We start from the raw sequence: 23,800 nt of genomic DNA on the forward strand, positions 1-23,800 counted from the left end.
TGTATTCACCAAATGCAATGAATGTCTCATGATGATGGAGGAGATTGTTGTTATGGGGGGAGGAGTGGGGTGAGGGGGGTGGGGGGTATATGGGGACCTCATATTTTTTTAATGTAATATTAAAAAAATAAATAAGGAAAAAAAAAGACTGTGTAAGGTGATCTTAAAATACTCTTAAGCTACGTTAGTTTATAACATAATTCATACTGTGCTAGGGAAAAGTAAAATACTAGGCCAATTGTATAATATGAAAATGTACACAGTCACGTGTATAAATCTTTTAATTTTCTATTCTTTGGATGGAAGAAAAATAGTGGTAGAGAGAACTTAAAAATCATATTTATCTATTTGGCTTTTAGGGAACATTTTTGTATGTATATTTGAAATTAGATATGCTTAAAATAAAGCTTTAAATGAACACTAAAGCTTCATAAAAATAAATACCATTCTAAATACCTCATTGTGACTTTAAAAATTTTTTATTATTTTTAAAATATTTATTTCTTATTTATTTCCAGCCCCCCCGTCCCCATTGTCGGCTCTCTGTGTCCACTCACTATGTGTTCTTCTGTGTCCGCTTGCATTGTCAGCGGCCTGGGAATCTGTCTCTTCTTTTTTTTGTTGTGTCATCTTGCTGCATCAGCTCTCCATGTTTGCGGCGCCACTCCTTGGCAGGCTGGACTTTCTTTCACTCTGGGTGGCTCTCCTTCCAGGGTGCACTCCTTGCGCCTAAGGCTCCCCTACGAGGCGGACACCGCTGCATGGCATGGCACTCCTTGCGCGCATCAGCACCATGCACGGGCCAGCTCCACACAGGTCAAGGAGGTCCTGGGTTTGAACCATGGACCTCCCATATGGTAGGCGGACACCGTATCCATTGAGCCAAGTCCGCGTCCCTTGTTGCGTCATCTTGCCGCATCAGCTCTCTGTATGTGCGGCGCCACTCCTAGGCAGGCTGCACCTCTTTTTGTGTGGGGCGGCTCTCCTTATGAGACACACTCCTTGCGCATGGGGCTTCCCTACGCGGGACACCCCTTTGTGGCACAGCACTCCTTGTGCGCATCAACACTGCACATGGGCCAGCTCACCACATGGTCCAGGACGACCTGAGTTTGAACCTTGGACCTCCCGTGTGGTAGGTGGACACCCTATGCATTGGGCCAAATCTGCTTCCCTCATTGTGGCTTAGTCTCATTTTATTCTAATTATCCATTCCTGCTGTAGTGAAGTGGCCTAAGAGTGAAGTGAAAGACCACCTTGTACAGAACTATCATTTCTTTTACACTTGTTTTCTATCTGTTTTTCCCTCCTCTGGGGTTAATATAGGTAATAATGCCTTGATTTAGAACACTCTCCTTTTGTTTTCAGCTTTTTATTGTTTAGTAATGGAGTTTAAGGCTAAGAATTTTCCTCGTTAGTGCAACTTTAGGGATCTGTATTGTTTTTATTATTTCATCATAGACATTCTGCAGTTTAATTTTTATTTTTTCTGATTCAGAAATTGGGACTGTATTTTTTCAAAGTGGTTAAGTTTGTTACAGTTTCTACTTTTGTTATTAAATTCCAATTTTATTGTATATGGCCTATACTATTTTTGCTTCGGGGGATTTTATGGATACTTTCCTTTGAAGATTTAATAAATAATGAGTTGTTTTAAAGGTTCCATTGGGCACCTGAACATAAACCAGACATTCAGCTCAAGAAGTTAGAACAAAAGAGTAAAAGAAACAAAGAAAGCAGAACCAAAGGAACTAATAAAGCTTGAACAGATATTTAATAAAAAGAAAACAAACTGGTAAAGTGGTAACATTGATAGATAACCCAAAGAATGGCTTCAACAAAATAAACCTGTTACTAACCTAATAAAAAAAGAAAAAAAAAAAAAAAAAAGAGAAAGAAGACAAATATATAATAAAATTTTGAAATAAGGAGAAATAATCATAAATATGAAAGAATATGAAAGAAATTAAAACTAATTTAGCATAATTTTTCACTGTAAATATATGGAAATCTGTATGAAATGAATAACTTTCTTAGAAATATAAATTGTCAGAATTTTTTCAGCCAGAAAACTTATAGACCAAATGACAATGGAAGAAATGGAGAGAGTGGTCAATAGTTAATTCTTGCTTCTCATGCCGCGAACTCAGATTGCTTCGTATATGAATCCTTTCACATCTCAAGGAACAAAAGTTTCTCACAGTACCGGGAAATTTTTACAAAGCATTACAGTTACCAAAACTCATTTCTTAATAACTTAATCTGATATTGTGATACTGTTTTAAACATGCTTTTTTATTGCCTTCTGGATTATAGGCTTTTAAAGTAAAAGCAGAAATTAAGGTGTATGTGTAAATTAAGCAGAGAAGAGGAATAATGGTAAAGGCAAGCTGTCAAAAGTTCTGGAGATAAAGTGGAAGGAGATGCCAGAGATTTAGAACCAACTCCTCTTTAGAGAGAGTGAGTTATGTCTTGGTTCTGAAGTATATTCTATTAGATGCTCCCTGTAATATAGGCAGGGGTCAGATTATGAAGGACTGTGTGTTCCTTCTAAGAATTTTAGGGATTATTCTGTGGGCCAGCCACTCACAAACATAAAATACTATACTAAAGTTTAACAGGTGTCTTGGCTTGCTCCCCATTAGTCAGCTCATCCTCTCAGGACATATTGTTGTAATGAAAGTGGGACTGATACTATAAGGATAATATTGAATTCATTCTAGTTTATATAAACTGAATGCTTCTATATTTCAGTCAGAGTAAAGATATTTTAGATATACTTTAAAATATATGATTTTTTGTTTGTGGTTGAAAACCACAGCTGTAGATGGTTGATAGTCACTGACAGCTTTTTAAAGGGATTGGTAGATTAGTATTTTAGAAAGTTCTTTCTAGTAATTATGAAGCATTTATTTTTAATTGGAAAAATTCTACATGTACACGGTATATTAGTCAGCCAAATGGGTACTGATGCAAAATACCAGAAATCTGCTGGGTGTTATAAAGGGTATTTATATGGGGTAGGAGCTTACATTTACCAGGCCATAAAGCATAAGTTACTTCCCTCACCAAAGTCTATTTTCACATGTTGGAGCAAGATGGCTGCTGCAGTCTGTGAGGGTTCAGGCTTCCTGGGTTCCTCTGGGCTCAGCTCCTCTGTTTCCTCCACAAGGTCAGCTGTAGACTGTGAGGCTCTCTAGGTTTTGCCTCTCTCCACAAGGTCAGCTGTAGACTATCAGGCGAACGGCTCTGTCTCTTTCCCCTGGGCTCCAGCATCAAACTCCAATATCAAAACTCCAACATCAGAAACCCTCACCTCTTCCTTCACCATGCCTTTTATCTGTGAGTCCCCACCCCTTACTAATCATACCTCAATCATGCCTAGGTACAGATCAGATTACAAACATAATCCCATATCTATTTTTGGAATTCATAACATATCAAACTGCTACACATGGTAAAAAAAAAAAAGTATAAGAGGCTGTTTATTAAATAGTAATTCTATCTCACTCCCCAAACTCTTTTTCTCTTCCTCAGAGGTAACTGTTGTAAGTTGAAATCAAGAGACTTATGATTTCGTGAGAATTAAGAGGGGAAGATAAGAAGCCAAGGATGATTCCTTATATTGGGCTTTTGAGTGAATGTGGTACCATTCATGAGGAAACTACCAGAGGGAAATCATGGTTTTTCAGAGAGAAAATGGGAAGTTTCTAAGCATGAGATGCTTAGAAATCAGGAGACAGAAAGACTGAACTCAGCCTTACTTCTGGGTTCTTGAATAGAAATATCTAGAGAAGGCAACAAAAGTATTTTGTTTTAATATGATTTTTGGCATAAATTGCTCACAAAAAGCACATAAGAAACATTTCCTTCATGATTTAATACAGCTTTTCTTTTTTTTTTTTTTTTTTTTTTTTTAAAGATGTATTTATTTATTTAATTCCCCCCCTCCCCTGGTTGTCTGTTCTTGGTGTCTATTTGCTGCGTCTTGTTTCTTTGTCCGCTTCTGTTGTCGTCAGCGGCACGGGAAGTGTGGGCGGCGCCATTCCTGGACAGGCTGCTCTTTCTTTTCACGCTGGGCGGCTCTCCTCACGGGCGCACTCCTTGCGCGTGGGGCTCCCCCACGCGGGGGACACCCTTTGCGTGGCACAGCACGCCTTGCGCGCATCAGCACTGCGCATGGCCAGCTCCACACGGGTCAAGGAGGCCCGGGGTTTGAACCGCGGACCTCCCATATGAATACAGCTTTTCTTAAACCATTCTTTGTGTTCTATTTTTTAGTATTCTACATCCAGACATCATACATATGAAGAATAAATTGGCCTATTTGTTTCAAAGTAGCAGTTTTAATAGTGTTGTCCAACAGAACTACTTGTGATAATGGATATGCTCTATATTTGTGCTGTCCAATTCTGTAGGAGAAACAGAATGTTTTATTTTATTTTAATTAATATTTAAATAGCAACTTGTGGCTAATGGTTACTGTATTGGACAGTGCAATCTCAAAATTTAATGTTGAGCACATTAATGTTATGAAACTTTAAAAAACCTGAAGACAAAAATCTGATAGAAATTCCCAGAAGAAAGTAAGCCAATTTCACTGATTAAAATAGTTGTAAAAAAATTGATACTTAAATCTAATCTAGTAATATGTATCAAAAAGAAAATTATATACTTACCAACTAGGATTAATTTCACCTGAAATATGTTAACATATTCATTGTTAAATGAAATGCCAGATTATTATACTATTATCAAAAATACATTTATGAATAGCTATTTCTGATTTTTTAAAAAGCTAATAATTTCCAATATTATTAAAGTATGCTGGTTTACAAAATGACAGCAAAAATCATACACTAAATTATGAAATGCTAAAGACAAAAAATAAGACAGGAATACTTCCTATCACCATTTACACAATTGTCACTATTATTAAACATTGTTTTGGCAGGTCTTACCATTGCAATAAGACAGACTGAAATAATTGGTATAAATATTGAAAGAGAAGAAAAACTATTTCTGCTACCAAATTATATGATAGGATGCCTAGAAAACACAGTAAACTTTAGTAGAAAACAACTAGAATTGTAAGAGTTCAGAAGGGTGAAAAAGATATGTGATAAATACACAAAATCTAATCGCTTTTCTTTATTTCCGTTTTCAGTTGAAAACGGAAATGACCCAAAAATTTCATCATGAATACAGAACTATAAATGATACCTAGGAATAAATATGTTAAGAGAAACAGAATCAAAGGTATAACTGCTTTATTGATGCAAAGTGCTAATGATAGCGTAGTATGTGGGAATCCTGTATTTTTTATACAATTGTTCTGTAAACCTACAAGTTCTTTAATTTAAAAAAGAAAAGAGAAGTATAAGCAGTCCTTCCCTCCCCCCCAATTTTATTTTATCTTCAAAACTTTTACTTTGGACAGAATCTAATTATGGTAGTGTCCAAGTCTTCTATTTCCTTATTGATCTTCTGTCTATTGGAAGTGGTGCATTGATGTCTCCTACTGTTAATGTAGAACCATCTATTTCTCCCTTCAAATGTCAATGTTTGTTTCATATACTTTATTTTATTTTTGAAATTTATTTTATTTATTTCTCTCCCCTTTCCCCACTGTTGTCTGCTCTCTGTGTCCATTCGCTGTATGTTTTTTGCATCTGCTTGCATTGTAAGGTGGCACCGGAAACTGCATCTCTTTTTTTTGTTGTGTCATCTTGCTGCATCAGCTCTCCATGTGTGTGGTGCCACTCCTGGGCGGGCTGCGCTTTTTTCACGTGGGACAACTCTTCTTGCAGGGCACACTCCTTGCACGTGGGGCACCCCTATGTGGGGGTGCCCCTGCGTGGTACAGCACTCCATGCATGTGGCAGCATTGTGTGTGAGCCAGTTCACCACATGGGTCAGGAGGCCCTGGGTATTGAACCCTGGACCCTCCATATGGTAGGTGGATGCTCTTATCATTTGAGCCATGTCTGCTTCCCTGCTTCATATACTTTAGACTCTGCCATTAGGTGCATATATATATTTATAATTGTCATGTCTTCTGGTTGAATTAGCCCCTTTTCTTAGTATATAGTGACCTCCTTTGTCCCTCCTAACAGTTTTTGTCTTAAAGTGTATTTTATCTGATATTAGAATAGCTAACCCCAGCTCTCTCTTGTTTAGTATTTACATGGTATATTATTTTTCCATCCTATCCCTTTAAACTTATTTGTGTTTTTGATTTAAGGTGAGCCTTTTGTGAACAGCATGTGGAGGGTCAAGCTTTTTTATCCATACTCCTAATATTTGCCTTTTGACTGGAGAGTTTAATCCATTTATATTTAAAGTAAATACTGATAAACAGGACTCTCTTCTGCCATTTTGCTATTTGGTCTTTGTAAGTCTTAATACCTTTTTGTTCTTCAGTTCTTCTGTTAATGCCTGCTTTCAAATTTATTTGATATTTTTTATTTTTGAATGCCTTATTTTTTTTCTGTATATTTTTTCATATATTTTTTTTGTGGTTACCATGGGGCTAAAATTTAACATTCTAAATCTATAGCAATCACATTTGATTTGATACCAACATAACCTCACTAGTTTACACATACACTGTTCCCAAAGTCCTTAGTCTCCCCACCTTTTTTGGTACTTACTACAAATTATACCTCTATGCATTGTGTGTTCAAAACCATAGATTTATTATTACTTTGTATGTATTTGCATTTTAGAACCTGTAAGAGGGAAAAAGTGTTGTTATATACCAAAAGATACAATATAGTAGTACTGGCTTTCATAATTACCCATATGGTTTCTTTTACCAAAGTTCTTTTTTCTGTTTTGATCCACTTTCTAGTGTCCTGTTGCTTCAGTCTGAAGAACTCTCTCTAGCATTGCTTATAGGAGAATATAATCTATCTCTTGGGAATATAATCTACTTTTCATTGAAAGACAGTCTCACTGGGTACAAAATTCTTGTTTGGCAATTGTTTACTTTCAGCACTTTAAATATTTCATCCCACTGTCTTTTTGCCTCCATGGTTTCTGATGAGAAATCAGCATTTAATTTTATTGGAACTTAACTTGTACATAACATGTTTGCTTTTTCTCTTGTGGTTTTCAGGACTCTCTACTTGTCCTGGCATTTAACAGAGTACTATATATATGATTCCCTTTAAGTGTATCATGTTTGGAATTCATTGGGCTGCTTGAATGTGTCTTCCATTAAATTTGGAAAGTTTTCTGCCATCATCTCTTTGAATATTCTCTCTGCCCCTTTCTTTGTTCTCTTTCTGGGACCTCCATAATGCATATATTGGTTTGCTTGATGCTGTCCTACAGGTCTCTTGGCTGTCTTTGTTTTAAAAAAAAATTTTTTCTTGCTGCTCCTCATCCTGAGTCATTTAACTTGTCATGTCTTTGAATTCACTAATTCTTTCCTCCAGTTCCAACTTTCTCTTGAAGCCCTCTAGGGAATTTTTCATTTCAGTTTTTGTGGTCTTCAGCTCCAGTATTTCTCTTTGGTTCCTTCTTAAAATTTCTGTTTATTGAGATTCTCATATTGTTCATTCATTATTTTCCTGAAATCATTTAGTTATTTCTCTGTGTTTTCCTTTATCTCCAGGATCATTTTTTTATTGTCTTTGTCTGGAACATCTAAAGTCTGGTCTTCATCATTGATCTTTACTGGATTTTTATCATGTTCCTTTGGATGAGCCATAGTTCCTGTTTCTTTAATCATGTTTAATCTTCTCTTGCACACTGTACATTTTATTTTATTTTATTTTTTTAGGATTTATTTATTTATTTGTTTCTCTCTCCTCACCCCACCCCCCCCGTTGTCTGTTCTCTGTGTCTATTTGCTGCGTCGTCGTCTTCTTTGTCTGCTTCTGTTGTTGTCAGCGGCACAGGAATCTGTGTTTCTTTTTGTTGCGTCATCTTGTTGTGTCAGCTCTCCTTGTGTGTGGTGCCATTCCTGGGCAGGCTGAACTTTCTTTTGCACTGGGTGCCTCTCCTTACGGGGCGCACTCCTTGCATGTGAGACTCCCCTATGCGGGGGCACCCCTTTGTGGCACGGCACTCCTTGTGTGCATCAGCACTGCACATGGACCAGCTCCACATGGGTCAAGGAGGCCCGGGGTTTGAACTATGGACTTCCCATGTGGTAGACGGATGCCCTAACCACTGGGCCAAGTCCGCTTCCCTCACACTGTACATTTTAATGTTTTAAAGTGTTAACTCTGGGAGTTATTTCCTTGTACTGTCTGCTCCTTAATTTTGTATTCAGCTAGTGAAAGGACAGAAGATTTTTTGAGTGCCAGGAGCTATCAAAAACAAATAAACCAAAGCAAAAACATCTCTAATAGTCTTTGCAAAGTTGCTTTGTATTGGCTGGTGCTCTCCTTCAGAGTTTAGCCCTCCTATCAAGAAGACTGGCCTCAGACCAATATGACGTACAGGATCCTCTCTCTTTTCTGAGCCTGGGTTCTTGTCCTGGTATTGTGCTTTCTTACAGCTTTAGGAATACTCTGTTTTCAGGAATTCAAGTGTTCCCTTTGCTTCCTGTGAAATAGACTTCCTCCTCCTCTAGGTGCTCTATTGTATTGTTCAAAGTAGGTAATGCTTTACCCCAGGTTACTTTGACTTAATTATTTCTTACACTGCTCTAACTATCTGCAGGCTGCCTGTTGAGCAAGTCCTGGGAAAGGTTCATTTCTGAATTTAGTAGGAAAAAAAGTACTATTTAAGAGAATTTAAGTTAACTGAGTATTAAAGAGAAAAAATATTAAGAAATCATATTATGCAACATATTATAAAACTTAGATGAGGAAATAGTATATAAAAAGACAAGTTAGGGGAAGTGGATGTGGCTCAAGTGGTAGGGCTTCCGCCTACCATATGAGAGAACCCAGGCTCAATACCTGGGCCCTCCTGGTAAAAAAAAAAAAGAAAGAGAAAGTGTATCTGCATGGCAAGCCAGTGTTCATGCGGTGAGTTGAGTGCCCGCACAGTGAGCCAAGTGCCTGCTTTCACCTATAGTGTCTTTCATTCCCATGAGCTCTGTTACTTTTCTGTTCAGAATTTCAAATTCTTCTTTGAGCTTGCTCAGTCTTCTTTTTTTTATTTAAAGATTTATTTATTTATTCTCCCCCCATCTGCTCTCTTCAATGTCTTTTTTTTTTAAGATTTATTTTTTATTTATTTCTCTCCCCTTCCCCCTTCCCCTCACCCCCCATTGTCTGTTCTCTGTGTTTATTTGGTTTGTGTTCTTCTGTGTCCCCTTGCATTCTTGTCAGCAGCACTGGGAATCTGTGTCTCTTTTTGTTGCGTCATCTTGCTGCGTCAGCTGTGTGTGTGTGTGTGTGGCACCACTCCTGGGCAGGCTGCGCTTTTTTTGCATGGGGCGTCTCTCCTTGCAGGGCGCACTCCTGTGTGTGGGGATCCTGTGTATGGGGGACACCCCTGTGGCACAGCACTCCTTGCGTGCAGCAGCACTGTGCGTGGGCCAGCTTCACCAAACGGGTTGGGAGGCCCTGGGTTTGAACCCTGGACCTTGTATATGGTAGGCGGACTTTGCCAGTTGAGCCACATCTGCTTCCCTCAATATCTTCTTGATGTTGTTTATCTCTTTAGCCATATTATCTTTCAACTCATTAATTGGATTTTGGAAATTTGTGTGCATCACATTAATTAGTTCTCTCAAATCCTGTGTCTCTTCTGGTACTTTGATAAGTTCCTTTTCTTGGACCATGTCCTCCATTTTCTTAGTATGGCTTGTTTTTTGCTGTTGTCAAGGTATTTGATTAGGATGTAGTTTGCTCAGATGCTCAATTTATTTCTCTTTTGTAGGGATTTCATGGCAGGGGACTATGTGTTACCACTGTTCTTTGGTTTTTGGCTCAACCTGGATAATTTGGATTGTCCCTGGTAGTTGCTTAGACCTGGGCTTTGGACTGAGTAATTGGTTGCAGACCCGCTTCCTGGGGCTTTTGGGAGGTAGGCCTTAAAGCCTGAAAAAGCCTCTCTTACTTTTTATTTTCTAACATGTGTTTCCTTTGTCTACCAGCAGACAGTGCTCTTTGGCAGCCCTCTCAGTTCGATGCCTGGTTGTAGTGTGTTTTTTGTAGCACAGACCAATCAGTGTGATAGAGCTTCCTGCCTGTAGGCTAAGAGCCTCGTAATTCAAACTTTCTCAGAGACAGTTCTCCAACCTTCTCTGGCAACCCCCACCCTTTTCCTGGGTAGGAAATATTTCCAGTCCCCTCTGTGTCCTTAACAATCAGTTTTGGTTACTAGAGAAGGAGATTGGAAGGGTTGTATATCTTTAGCCCCTTGCTGGCTTCCAAGGCAAGCAGTGGAGCAGCCTTGCCTAGCTTGGAAGGGCTTGTTGGACATAGCAGTCCAAATTTGTGGGTCAAAAGCTGAGTCAGCCTTAGGCTGTTTCCATCTCTCTCCCCTTTCCTGGGGAAGTATGTCCTGAACAATCAGTCCCAGCTCGAAGAAAGGGAGATTGAAAGGGTCAGATTTCTCCAGTCCAGTGCCATCTCCCAGGGTATAAACCATGGCAAGGATCCATCCATCCTGGAAGGGCTGGTGGGACACAGCAGACCAAATTTGTGGGTCAAAAGCTGAGTCAGCCTTAGGCTGTGTCCCTCTCTTTCCCCTTTCCTGGTATGGTGGATCCCTGGAACCCCCTTTGTCTGTAGCCAAAGGCCCAGTGGCCTGAGTATTCTTCCATGTCTTTAGTGTGGGTGAAGGTGCTGGCAGCAGCAGCTGCTGGTTTCAACTCAGTTCTGTCTTTGCGATTCCCCTCCTTTGTCCTTCTCTCCTCTGGGCGATGTCTAACCTTCACCTGGTATCCTAAACCCTATACGATCTTTCTTCCAGGCTGTTTCAGCCTGTCCTTTAAGCTATTTTTCTGGATTAAAGCGTTCTGTGTCTTTCTAGTCTGCCATCTTCCTGAAGTCTCTAAATTGTCATACATTGAATTTTGATTTCAGGTGACTAATTCCATTGTTTGTTTGTTTTTGCCTAACTTTTTAAAAAAAATTTATTGAAGCATATCACTCATACATGAACATACATAAACAATAAGTGTATAATAAATAGTTGTGAACTTATAAAACAAATATACATAACATCATACAGGTCTCTCATATCTCTCCCTGCCATCAATACCTTGCATTGTTGTTAAACATTTTAAACTATTGATTAAAGACCATCCTGAAGTAATTACTACTAACCAAAGTATTTTCCCCCAACCCACACTATTATTTTATTTATATCATTTATATATGAACATACGTAAACAATAAGTGTATAGTAAAAGTAGTGTACTTACAAAGCAAACATGCATAACATCATACAGGGGCCCCATACATCAACCCTCCATCAAAACCTTGCATAGTCATGAGACATTTATTACAAATTATGAAAGAATATTATCAAAATCTTACTACTAACTATAGTCCTTATCTTACATTTGGTGTATTTTTCCCCCAACCCACCCTATTATTATTTTCTAAATATATTTTTATGACAGAAGTTGTAAACTTACAAAACAATCATGCACATGTGAAGAATTCCCATACAACACCCCTCTATCAACACACCACACTGTGGTGGAGCATTTGTTACAGATTATGAGATTATATAATTCAATTATTACCAGGTCCATAGTGTACATTAAACACACATGTTTCATACTTCCCCATTATCAACACAGTACATCTTTGGCATCAGTGCAAGAATATTACATTATTGATGCTAACCACAGTCCATAGGTCACTTCAGTTGTATTTTTCCCATGCTTCTCCACATTCCCATCACCCTGCAATAGTGATGTACATCTACTCTAGCTAACAAAGGGCACTCTTGCATTTGTACCATCAACTACAGTTCTCATCCACCTCTTGGTTTACTGTGCTATTCAGTCCCTAGATTATTCTCTAGCATTCTGTCAATTGGCATTTACATCCCTAGACTACCATTTTCAGCCACATCCCCATTTATAAACCAGCTGTTACTCACTCTAATGTGTAACCATCAACTCTGTACATTTCCACACTTTTACAATAAAGCTAATTAAAACTTCTGCTTACAATAAACTTCAGTAGGACATCTCAGTCCTCCTCTTATCTCCTTTAAGAATCCACCACCTACCACCAGGTCTTGAAGATATTTTCATATTTTTTCTTCTAGAAGCTTTATGGTTCTGGCTTTTATGTTTAGGTTTTTGATGAATTTTGAGTTAATTTTTGGATAAGGTGTGAGATAGGGGCTATCCAGTTCTCTCAGCACCATTTTTTGAACGGACTATGCTGCCTGAGCTGGGTGGGTTTCATAGGCTAGTCAAGAACCACTGGACCAGACATATGAGGGTCTGTTTCTGAACCATCAGTTTGGCTCCATTGGTCTATGTGTCTGTCTTTATGCCAGTACCATGCTGTTTTTACCACTGTAGCTAGGTAATATGATTTAAAGTCCAGAAATGAGACTCCTCCAACTTTGCTTTTCCTTTTTAAAATATTTCTGGCTATTCAGGACGCCTTACCCTTACAAAAAATTTTGATAATCTTGTTTTCAGTTTATTTTTAAAATGCTGGTGGAATTTTTATCAGGATTGCATTGAATCTGTATATCAATTTGAGTAGAATTCACTCTTAATGATATTTAGTCTTCCAATCCATGAGCTTGGAATGTTCTTTGAATTATTTAGGACTTTTTGAATTTCTTTTAACATTGAGTTGTAGTTTTCTGAACAGGTGATTTACATCATTAGTTAAGTTTATTTCTGGATATTTGGGGTTTATCTGCCATATTTTATTTTCACCATTCTTTTGACACTTTTAGTTTTATTAATATAATCTTCATTTCTAGACTCTCTTCCAGGCCTCTCTCTCCTGTCTTTTCATGCTATAGCACACCCTCTAGTGTTTCCTGCAAATCTGGTCTCTTTATTACAAACTGTCTCAGTTTCTGTTTATCTGTGAATATTCTAAACTCACCCTCATTTTTCAAAGACAATCTTGCCACATATAAGATTCTTGGCTGAAACTTTTTCCTTGCAGTATCTTATATATATCATACCAATATCTTCTTGCCTTCATGGTTTCTGGTGAGAAATCAGCACTTAATCTTATTGGGTATCCCTTATATGCATTGCTTTTCTCTTGCTGCTCCTAGAATTCTCTTTGTCTTTGGCATTTCACAATCTGATTAATATGTGTCCCAGAGTTGGTCTATTTGGATTTTTTTGGATGGGAGTACATTGTGCTTCTTGGATGTGGATATCTATGTCCTTCAAGAGGGTTGGGAAATTTTCTACCATTATTTCCCTTCTCTTCTCCTTCTGGACACCCATGACACGTATGTTAGCCTATCTCTTGCTGTTGTTTAGTTCCCTGAGACCTTGTTCAATTTTTTCCCTTTCTTCATCTATTCTTCTGTATGTTCACTTTCAGAGGCCGTTTCTTCAAGCTCACCAATCCTTTCTGCTGCCTCCTCAAATCTGCTATTATATGATTCCAATGTGGTTTTTTTTCCTCTCCCCTTCCCCGCCCCAGTTGTCTGCTCTCTGTGTCCATTCACTATGTGTTCTTCTGTGTCCACTTGTAATCTTGTCAGTGGCACCTGGAATCTGTGTCTTGTTTTGTTGCATCATCTTGCTGGTCAGCTTTCCGTGTATGTGGCACCATTCCTGGTCAGGCTGCTCTTTTTTTGCTTTGGGCAGCTCTCCCTATGGGGCGCACTCCTTGTGCATGGGGCTCCCCTATGCAGGGGCAAGGAACTCCTTGCACGCATCAGCACCTTGTATGGGCCAGCTCATCACTGGGGTCAGGAGGCCCTGGGTTTGAACCTTGGACCTCCCATGTGGTAGGTGGACGCCCTATCCTTTGGGCCCAATCTGCTCCCCCCATTGTGTTTATTTATTTATTTATTTATTTAATTCCCCCCCCCTCCCCTGGTTTTCTGTTCTTGGTGTCTGTTTGCTGCATCTTGTTTCTTTGTCCGCTTCTGTTGTCAGCGGCTTTGTCCGCTTCTATTGTCGTCAGCGGCACGGGAAGTGTGGGCGGCGCCATTCCTGGGCAGGCTGCACTTTCTTTTCACGCTGGGCGGCTTTCCTCACGGGCGCACTCCTTGCGCGTGGGGCTCCCCCACGCGGGGGACACCCTTGCGTGGCACGGCACTCCTTGCGCGCATCAGCACTGCGCATGGCCAGCTCCACACGGGTCAAGGAGGCCTGGGGTTTGAACCGCAGACCTCCCATGTGGTAGACGGACGCCCTAACCACTGGGCCAAAGTCCGTTTCCCCCATTGTGTTTTTAATTTCATTTATTGCACCTTTCATTCCCATAAGATCTGCTATTTTTCTGTGTATGCCTTCAAATTCTTCTTTGTGTTCATCCAATGTCTTAATATCTGCAATCTCTTTAGCCATCTCATTGAATTTATTAAGGAGATTTGTTTGAACATCTGTGATTAGTTGTTTCAACTCCTTTATGCCATCTGGGGGCTTAGCTTATTCCTTTAACTGGGCCGTATCTTCCTATTTTTTGGTGTGGATTGTAATTTTTTGTTGATATCTTTGCATCTTGCTTACTAGAGTATTTATTCTGGGTGCAGTTTTTCTCTTTAGTTTAGGGCTTCCTACTGTTTCTACCTTGCTGGTTGTGTAGTAGGAGCCAAGGATGTAGTTGGTGCTGTAAGTTGTAGAGGCTGAAGCTGCCCTCATTGCCCCAGGGATCAGTGAAGCTTCTTGCAACTTTCTTCTTTGCCAGGGGTAGGGACAGAGCCACAGCTGTGTGGAATAATCACAGGCCTAGGCTGTAGTTGCCCAGAGAGACTGATGAAGCTTCATGTCCATTTCTCCCTTGCCTGGGGCAGGGATGGAGCTACAGGTGTGGGCAGCGGTGTATGCAGTGTGGGTCCAAGATGACCACAGTTGTCTCGGTGGACTTCCGATTATTCAATCTGTGCCTGCCAAATATACCTGCAGTTACCTGGATACGCTGGTGAAGGGCCCGCCAGCTTCTTCCCTGCCAGAGATGGGGCTGAAGCCTAGGCTAAGGCTGCAGTCCAGTCTGGGTGAAAGAAACCATCTTTTACCATTACTGTGATTTTCAGTCATCCTGGCTTCCCCTCCTGCAGGGGACAGAGTAAAAATGGTGGCTACTGGCCTCTTTCTGACTTGGGCAGGTTCAAACTTCAACTCTTCTTAGGGTTATACTTTAGCCAGCTGAATTTACTAATCAGTAGCTGAAATTGGTGGCCAACTTGTCTCTTCCTCTCCTGTTTTTGGGAAATGGAACTTCCAATTCCAGCCACAGAATAGCTCTTGGGACAGCTTGTACTGCCAAAGTAGGATGATCACCTACTGGCCTCTGTGGCAAGGCCTGTAGTTTCCTGGAGAGGCTGGTGTAGGTCGCCCCAGCTTCCTCCCTGCCAGAAGTGGGCCTGGGGCTGAGGCTAGAGCTGCAATCTGATCTGGATGGAAAGAAGCCAGTCCATACCAGCATTGTGATTTTCAATCTGCCCTGCTTCCCCTTGTGCCAGGCACGGAGTTAAAATGGTAGTTACCAGCTTCTTTCTGACTTGGACAGGCTCAAAAGTTAGCTGTTCTTAGAATTATACCTTAGCCCACCGAATATACTAATCAGTAGCTGAAGTTGGTGCTGAACTATCTCTTCCTTCCCCATTTTTGGGAAGTGGATCTTCCAATTCCAGCTGCAGAATAGCTCCCAAGCTGGCTTGTGCCTCCAGCGGAGGATGGACACCAGCCTCTGTGATGTGGAGTGCTCTGCTTACTAATCTTCTCTGCAGATGAGCACTCTCCACCTCCCATTCTTCCAAGGATGTTGCAGGATGCTCTTTTGGTCTCCTGGAGCCCCCAAATAGGTGCTTCAGATAGCTCTGGATGATTTACTAACTGCCCTGTAGCAGGAGGTGACTATAGGAGTGCCTTACTCTGCTGCCATCTTGCTAGTTGTTACCTTGGTTATTTTTAGACTGTTAAGAGGTATTACAGATTGAGTAATGTACCCCACAGAGATATGTTCAAGTCCTAAATCAGATCCTGTGAGCGGGAACTCATTTGTGAATAGAATATTTCAGGATCATTAAAATGAGACCAAACTAAATTGGGGTGGGCCTTAATCTGATATGTCTGGAGTCCTCATGAGCAAAGGAAATTTGGATAGTAGTAGAAGTGAAGAGGAGACAGAAGGACACAGATTGTCGTGTGAGAGAGGCATCAGTTGATTTCTGGATTGCTGGTAAGCCATCTCCAGAAGTCTGCAGACTTCAGAGAAAGCATGGCCAGCTGATAACTTAATTTGGCATTTTTGCCCTCCAAAACCATGAGAGTATAAATTCCTGTTTTTTAAAGCTAACTAACCCACTTGTAGCATTTGTTACGGTAACAGCCCTGGCAAACTAAACAAGAGGCAACTTCTTATATTAATATGCACTTACTGAAAATGTCTCTTGATACTGTCTACTTCATTGTCTTTTAAGTTTTTTATATAGCTTTTTCATTTTTTCTGCTACAGCAAATTGCACCTGCTATTTGTAAACTTTGCAACATATCTTCTTTAATATGTTTGTATTCTTTATCTCACTCAGTTCTGCCTCAGTATTATTTTGGAAGGTAAAATTTTTTCCAATCTTAATTTTTAAATTAGAAAAAATATTTAATGATCTTATGATTATTTCAATTTCACAATTTATATAGGTACTCTATAACTCATGCATATAGGTACTCTATAACTCATGCTGTCTGAATAAAATATTTAAATAAACATGTTACAATGCTACATTTTTGCATGGGAAATCATTTGAACTGAATCATTCCATTGACAGGAGGTGGATGATATGATTATGTATAATAAACATACCTACCATGCATATTACAATACAACATATTACACAATGCAGTGATAAAAGTGATAGTTGACCCAAACAATAAAGTTGGAATTAATGAAAAAGTATGTTACACTGTTAAGTGAAAATTTATATTAATTAAAAAAAAAATCAGTTCCTTGGTTATACTAGCCACATTAGCACACCTCTAGAGTCTAGAGAAGCTTATTCACTTTAGTGATGAGGGAAATAAGGTTCAGAAAGATCAAGCAACTAAACCCACTTGTACTAGATTAGCTAAGAACAGAGAAAGACCATAAATAAGTCTAGATTTCAATATATGAAAATGCTACTTCAACAAATGTAATTTCATATCCTAGGCTGAAATACATACCACACTTAAAAATAATATTTTAATAAGAAAAGTAGTTCTTTGATTTAATTTGAAATGATTTATTTCTGTAAACTAAGCTACCACTTTTAAAGTTACTTTTCAATGAGCTATAATGGCCTGGACTTGCTCTTAGACTGCATTTTCCATGTGAACATTAGCATTTGGAATTTTGTTTTGAATATTAAGTTTTGTTTAATCCAAACTACATCCAGAAATTTATGTAAACATAAAATGGAAATGTAAGTGGAAATAATAGTAGAGTAACAATGGTATTTCATTCTTCATTGAATGCTTAAGTTTCATGGTGGAACCAAGTGCATTATGCCCAAAATATAGAAAAAGAAGACCTTACCCTCTTAACTTTTATGTGGAAAGGAAACAAAGAATTAAATCTTTTCACTAATGTAATTCCTTTAGGTATTTGCCATAAAACTGATGAAGAATTTATTCTCCTTCCATTGCTAATACTTTGATTATAGAGAAACTATACAGGTTATAGAAAGTTGCTTTTGCTCTATGTGGAAATGTTAAGGGATTGATCCTGAAAAGTTGGAGAATATCTTAGAGAAATGTTGATTGACAACGTAAGTGCTCAGTTAACTGGGAAGGAGTAACATTTATAATATTTATAACATTTTAGTTAAAGGCTTCAAAAGGATTCACTTAAAATTTTGACTCTCCTGAATAAAAGATACAAACCATTCTTTTGTGCATAATCTTAAAAAAAAATTCACTTTTCCCCACCTCCTCATCATTTTATAAAAGCTGATTTCGGATAGAAATGTTTTTGGATTCAAATGCTACAGATGACCTAATTTTTACTAATTGCTATGCTTTTAAAATTTTGTTTGCTTAGAATGGCAGTGTTATTTTTATTCTGCAGTAGTTAAAATAAATGGTTTCATACAAAAATGCATAGTCAGAAGAATATCTTGGCACCAGCTCTTAAGTTGTTTTGTTAAAATTGACCTTATCTCAGGAAAAAAATGGAATGCCAATGTACAAGTTAAAGTTTATTACATGCGATTCCTTATATTTGCTTATTTACTTCTAAAACACACATATACAATATTAGAATTTTAAAAAGACTTAAACTCTTTCTTCAAGGCAGTTGTCAGTTTCCTAATTGATGTAGCCACTGTTTTTATACATTTGTTTTCTAACACCTCAAAATGAAAAGATTCATCTAAATTTGATTTATTTTAATTAAATTATATTTAAAATGTATAGCTTTATTTTTAGTTTTTTAAATTAAAATACCCCTACAGTACCTTTTCCCCACTTTTCACTTAATTCTCTTCTCCTCCCAAATTCCCCATTAATTTTGGTTGGGAAGTATCACTTTAAAGCTTTAGGTTTACTACTATGTGAATAGAATTGGTGCTTTTTATTTCATTTTCCATGTATTATGCACCACTTGAAAAGAATAACACATTATTGGCTTATTTCGTTTTAGGAGGAGGAGTTGAAGAGCTTTTGAATACAAATGTGAAAAGAAGCTAGTGTTCATTGCCTACGTGGCTTTTAAAGTAGGCTCTTAAAAACATTACATTGTGGATACCAAGTCCTCTTTAAACTTCTACTGATAGTAGCTGCCCACAGAGTCCTGTGACCATCTTGGCAGCTGCCAGGCCTCTTTTAGTGATTTCATTACCGTGGTTTCCTTAAGCTCTTTTACACATATTGATTAATATTTTCCTTGCAGTTATCGCTGTGATGATTTTGTGGTTAATGACACCAAGCTGGGGCTGGTACAAAAAGTCAGAGAACACTTACAAAACTTGGAAAAGTAAGTAATAGACCTTGGAAAAGAGAAGGAATGGGATGGGGCAGAGGGGTCTGTTAAAATTTTTAAATGGGATTCTTGTTTATGAGCTCTATATCTGTATCATGCTTTTAATATGATTAAAATGTTGATAAAATAAACTTTGGGTTTGATATGGGAAACTGTGTCCATAGTTAATGGTCATACCTCTGCATTTATTTCATTTAATATTTGTCAAAAACCATATGCAAGGGCCCAAGAACTTCTTTTTTAGTTATTACCCACCAACTTAGAAGCTATTCAATTTATTTGCAAGGGGAATTTGGGGTGAGGAGCAAAAGAAAAGAGCAGGTAATGACATAAGATTGTTATAGAGCTACTTTTGATATTAGAAAATCCCTTTCAAATGTGTCAAGTGGTCTGCTTAGAAACACTAAGATTTATGTATTTTTAAGAGAATTAGGTTTAATTACCATATTACTGTCCACTTTGTATCTATATGATAGTGCAGGATCCTAGTTTCTTCTCTTTGGTTTATTCCTGGACGTTACAAGGAGCTGTGAAATGCCTTGTCATCATCAAGAAATTATTTTTGTGAAAAGAAGAATTTATAGAAGTCACCCCAAATCATCAGATGCCATCTAATTTATTTTGGCAATTGATGTATAAAATGTATTGTGAGAACATGCCAAAACCAGCAGTTCTTTTACAAACTGAAATGTAAAGCCAACAGAATATTTTAAAATTGTATATGAAAAGGAAAAACATAAAGCTAACTTGTTCATGTGAAACACTGTATAATTTCGGTTAACCAAAGTCTTTATGCATGCTCATTCACTAAAGTGCTAATATGAGAAGAAGAATTGATTTCTTTAAAATATAAAATAATGAAACCATTTTGGGTTTAGGTACTTTTTGGCTTGTCTTTGGACTTCTTTCTTCTTCAAAGTACTTGTTCTTTTTTAATTTGAATTGAGCAGCATGGCCTCTATCTAGGATTTGAGACACAGGTACCATACACAGATCTAAAATAGTCTAAGGTTGTTCACAGTTTACTCTGAAGTAGGAAATTCCTGCAATAGTTTATGTAATATCACTTTTTGGTGGGGTGATATCACTGTATAAATAACTAGTTTCTTTTTTATAGATATGGGTAGCTACCATCAGAATATATTTTCTGCCACTTAGTTTTCTATAAGAAAAGATTACTATCTCAATTCCAAATGTATTTTATCAATCATTCCTCAAGTCCCGATTATATCATAATCTATTAAGACAAATGAGCAAAACATGATAACTTTATTAAAATTAAGAAAGAAGTTGCATATTGTTAGAGACTTAATGTTAAATCTTGGAATAACTGTCTCATACCAGGATTCCCCTTTTGTTGTGAGGAATGGGTCTTCTCATTTCTGAAGCTTCACAGTTGATAAGCAGATAATGTGGTGGTGGAGAGGGAGTCCCACATACTACATCTACTGGGCCAGATTTGCTAGAAAGCAAGCACCTGGTGGTGGCAGAGTCCAGCCCTACTCCCACCACTGCTGGAAGAGTAGTGGACTATAGAGAAAGTGATGGAGATTTCCAAGAGAAGTGGAACTCCTCAGTTACTTCAAATTCTTGTGGGCCATAGCGGGCCACAGGGAACTCACTTCAAGGTCTAACTACAGCAGCCAGGCAAGGCATGCCCTGGCTTAGGGCAGCTCAAATTTATTCTTTAACCTGCTGTATAGTATGTATTTATGTTAATGTCTTTTTGACCATCTCTTTGTTTGTGTTTTAATAGCTCAGCTTTCACAGCTGACAGGCATAAGAAAAGAAAACTTTTGGAAAACTCCTCACTAAACAGCAAGTTAGTAAAAGTAAATGTAAGTAAGTAAAATTTATTCAAATATAAAAGTTAATTGAAATCTAGTCACTGTGTTATTACAACTCTAACATTTATTGTTGTCTCATAAACTTTTATAAATGGATGCTTTGGATTTGGAGTAGTTTACAAAATGTTTTTCCACTTACACTAATTTTTGATGTGACTAAATACCCAAGTGCATCTGTCATTGCCTCCTTCTATCAGAATTATTACTGTGCTCTTCTGCCTTAGAAAGCAGTTTGCTCTTCACACCTATTCATGCACCTATTTACTCCATTTCTGTAGAAGTCCACAGATCTGTCCTTCTTTTAAAGGCCTCTAGGAAAATTATATGTGTCTGAAATTTAGTTCTTAGGACTTTATTAATACAATTTCACCATAAAAGAATATGCTTCCTCATTCTGGTAACATGTTATAATTGTGTATGAGTTATCAACAGATTAACAAAATTTAAAGATTAGTAAATATTTTCACAGAGACCAGTGCTTTTGCCTTTATCCCTTTTCTGTTGTCCTAGTTATATTTGAACATGCACTTAATTAAAAGTACTATGATTTTTGTAGAAGAAAGTGCTTAAGTGCTCTTATGGCCATCTGAATTGTGGGCAGTGATGTTTTGCATTGGACTGATAGATTAATCTCCTAAGTGTAGTATTCAGTTGTCATGATGTATTGTAGAGTTAATCAGAAAACCAAAGGAAGCAGATGTGGCTCAAGTGATAAGGCCTCCATCCACCATATGGGAGCACACAGGTTCAATCCCTGGGACCTCCTGTGAAAAAAAAGAGAAAGCTTGCCTGTGCAGTGAGCCAGTACCCATGTGGTGAGCTGAGTGCCCGCATGAGTGTCCACATGGTGAGCCAGGTGCCCACATGCGTGCCTGCGTGGTGATCCAGTGCCCATGCAAGTGAGTCATGCAGCAAGATGATGATGCAACAAAAGAGAGATGAAGGGGAGAGTCAATGTGAAGCATAGCAGAGACCAGGAACTGAGGTGGCACAGTTGACAGGGAACCTCTCTCCACGTCAAAGGTCCCTGGGATCAAATCCCTCTGAATCCTAGAGGAGAAAGATGAGAAGACAAAAAAAAAAAAAAGATACAGAAGATTCCACAGAGAATGGACACAGACAGTAAAAATATAAAAATAGCAGAGTGGGGTGGGGGAAGAGAAGGGGGAGGGGAAAAATAAATCTTTAAAAAAAAGATCCATATTAAAAAAAAAAAGAAATCCAAGCCTTAGTCTTTAAAAGAAGTTTGAGTAGTTTTTTCAAAATGCATATTCCACTGCTAGGAAAACATGGAGTGATGATTTATGCATGGCTTAGAATTAAAAGGTTGGGGACGAAAATACTTGGGGACATATATATTTATATTTTTTCCATTGCTAATATTTTTAATAGAGTTTTATAAAGGCATTGACTTACATTTTATTTCTTTTAAGGATTTTCCTGTAGGGTTTTTTTTTGCATTGATTGTATACACCTCAGAACTTATTAATGCTTATTTGCTCATAACCTCCATTACTCCCATTTAGAAGAATTCCAGAATCAGAAACAGCCTTCTAAAAATATCCACACACTTACACAGAGAGGAGAAAAGTGTTTGAAATATTTCTTGGACAGTAAAGACCAATTCCAAATTGGCTTAGTGCTAGACTTTCAAATATAGGTGGTTGCTTTGCTTTGATTTTTGAAACGGTTGACCTTTTCTTGGCATTACTGATAGCCTCTTTTGTACCATTTTACAGGGAAGCACCACTGCCATTTGCGCCACAGGTCTTCGGAATTTGGGGAATACTTGTTTCATGAATGCTATTCTTCAGTCCCTCAGGTAACATTACAGTTAAAGCTTAAGTATCTGACATTGGTTTCTAGTGGAATGGTTAAGAGAAAGTCTCTGGGTTCAGATCCTGTCTCTGTCACTTAACTTTAGTCAAATGACTTGGAAGAATTTATTTCACTTTCAGTGCCTTAGTTTCCTCATCAGTCAAAATGGGGATAATAGTTCTACCTCATAGAGTAGTTGGCAGGATTGAACAATAAATTTTCATAACATGCCTTAGAACAGTGCTTAGCAGTAAATATTAGCTGTTATCACTATTTTTTATCATTTCTTGAATAGGCTAGAGTAGGGATTGACACTTTTTCTATAAGACGCCAGATAGGGAATATTTTAATCTTTGTGGACCACATGCTATCTCTAACATGTATCTTTCTCATTAAAAAAAAACAAAACACAATAAAGCAACTTTTTAAAAACGTGAAAGCCATTCTTTGCTCACTGACCAAATGAAAACAGCAGGCTGTACAAAAACAGGCCAAAGGCCAGATTTGGCATGTGGGCTTTAGTTTGCCATCCTTGTGTTACAGGGAACCTTGTACAGAGAGCTTTTTCAATCATTAGTTGAGTCTTAAGAATGGTTAAAGATTTGATGTTTAGAAGATCTTCAGAATGTAAGAAAAGTAAAAATAAAAGAGCCAATAAGGCTGATCTAAGTTATGTAGAAAAAATTATTTTGAAAGCTATATATTTCTAGATTTTAATGAGGCATCAAAGGCCAGAATAAATTGTCATCCCAAGGTCACCTGCTAATTAGGAGCAGATTCCATATTTGGTCTCTCCTTGATGGTACTCCCTCTCAGCTTATGCATTTTTGCTCAGAGAAGAAATTTGAGTTATTACTGAATTCTCATTGGTAGCATAGTAGATCTAAATAATATGGTTGGTTTCATGGTTTGATTTTACGTGAGGAAATTATTGAATACCAGGAAACAAGTACTCTGATAGGAGAGGAATGAATGACAGTTTATAGTTGGGGAATATTAAGGATTTCTATGAACAGAGATTTTGTTTTAAGCTCTGTGCTCATTTCCACAAGGTATATTCTGTTTGCCTTGGAGTTAATGAAGAGACTC

General features: G+C 38.0%; 1 protein-coding gene across 3 annotated transcripts in view; it reads left to right on the forward strand.

Annotated features, from left to right (window-relative positions):
* The window catches only part of USP3 (ubiquitin specific peptidase 3), a 119,559-nt gene that overhangs the window by 53,381 nt on the left and 42,378 nt on the right, over positions 1-23,800 (forward strand). For all 3 annotated transcript variants that reach the window (XM_004466678.4, XM_071214232.1, XM_071214233.1), the window contains 3 exons: positions 18,957-19,040; positions 20,803-20,884; positions 22,633-22,715. In XM_004466678.4, coding sequence (XP_004466735.1) covers positions 18,957-19,040; positions 20,803-20,884; positions 22,633-22,715 — 249 coding nt within the window. The remainder of the gene's footprint in view (positions 1-18,956; positions 19,041-20,802; positions 20,885-22,632; positions 22,716-23,800) is intronic.

The sequence above is a fragment of the Dasypus novemcinctus genome, chromosome 3 (assembly GCF_030445035.2).
Source record: "Dasypus novemcinctus isolate mDasNov1 chromosome 3, mDasNov1.1.hap2, whole genome shotgun sequence".
NCBI classification, from domain to species: domain Eukaryota; kingdom Metazoa; phylum Chordata; class Mammalia; order Cingulata; family Dasypodidae; genus Dasypus; species Dasypus novemcinctus.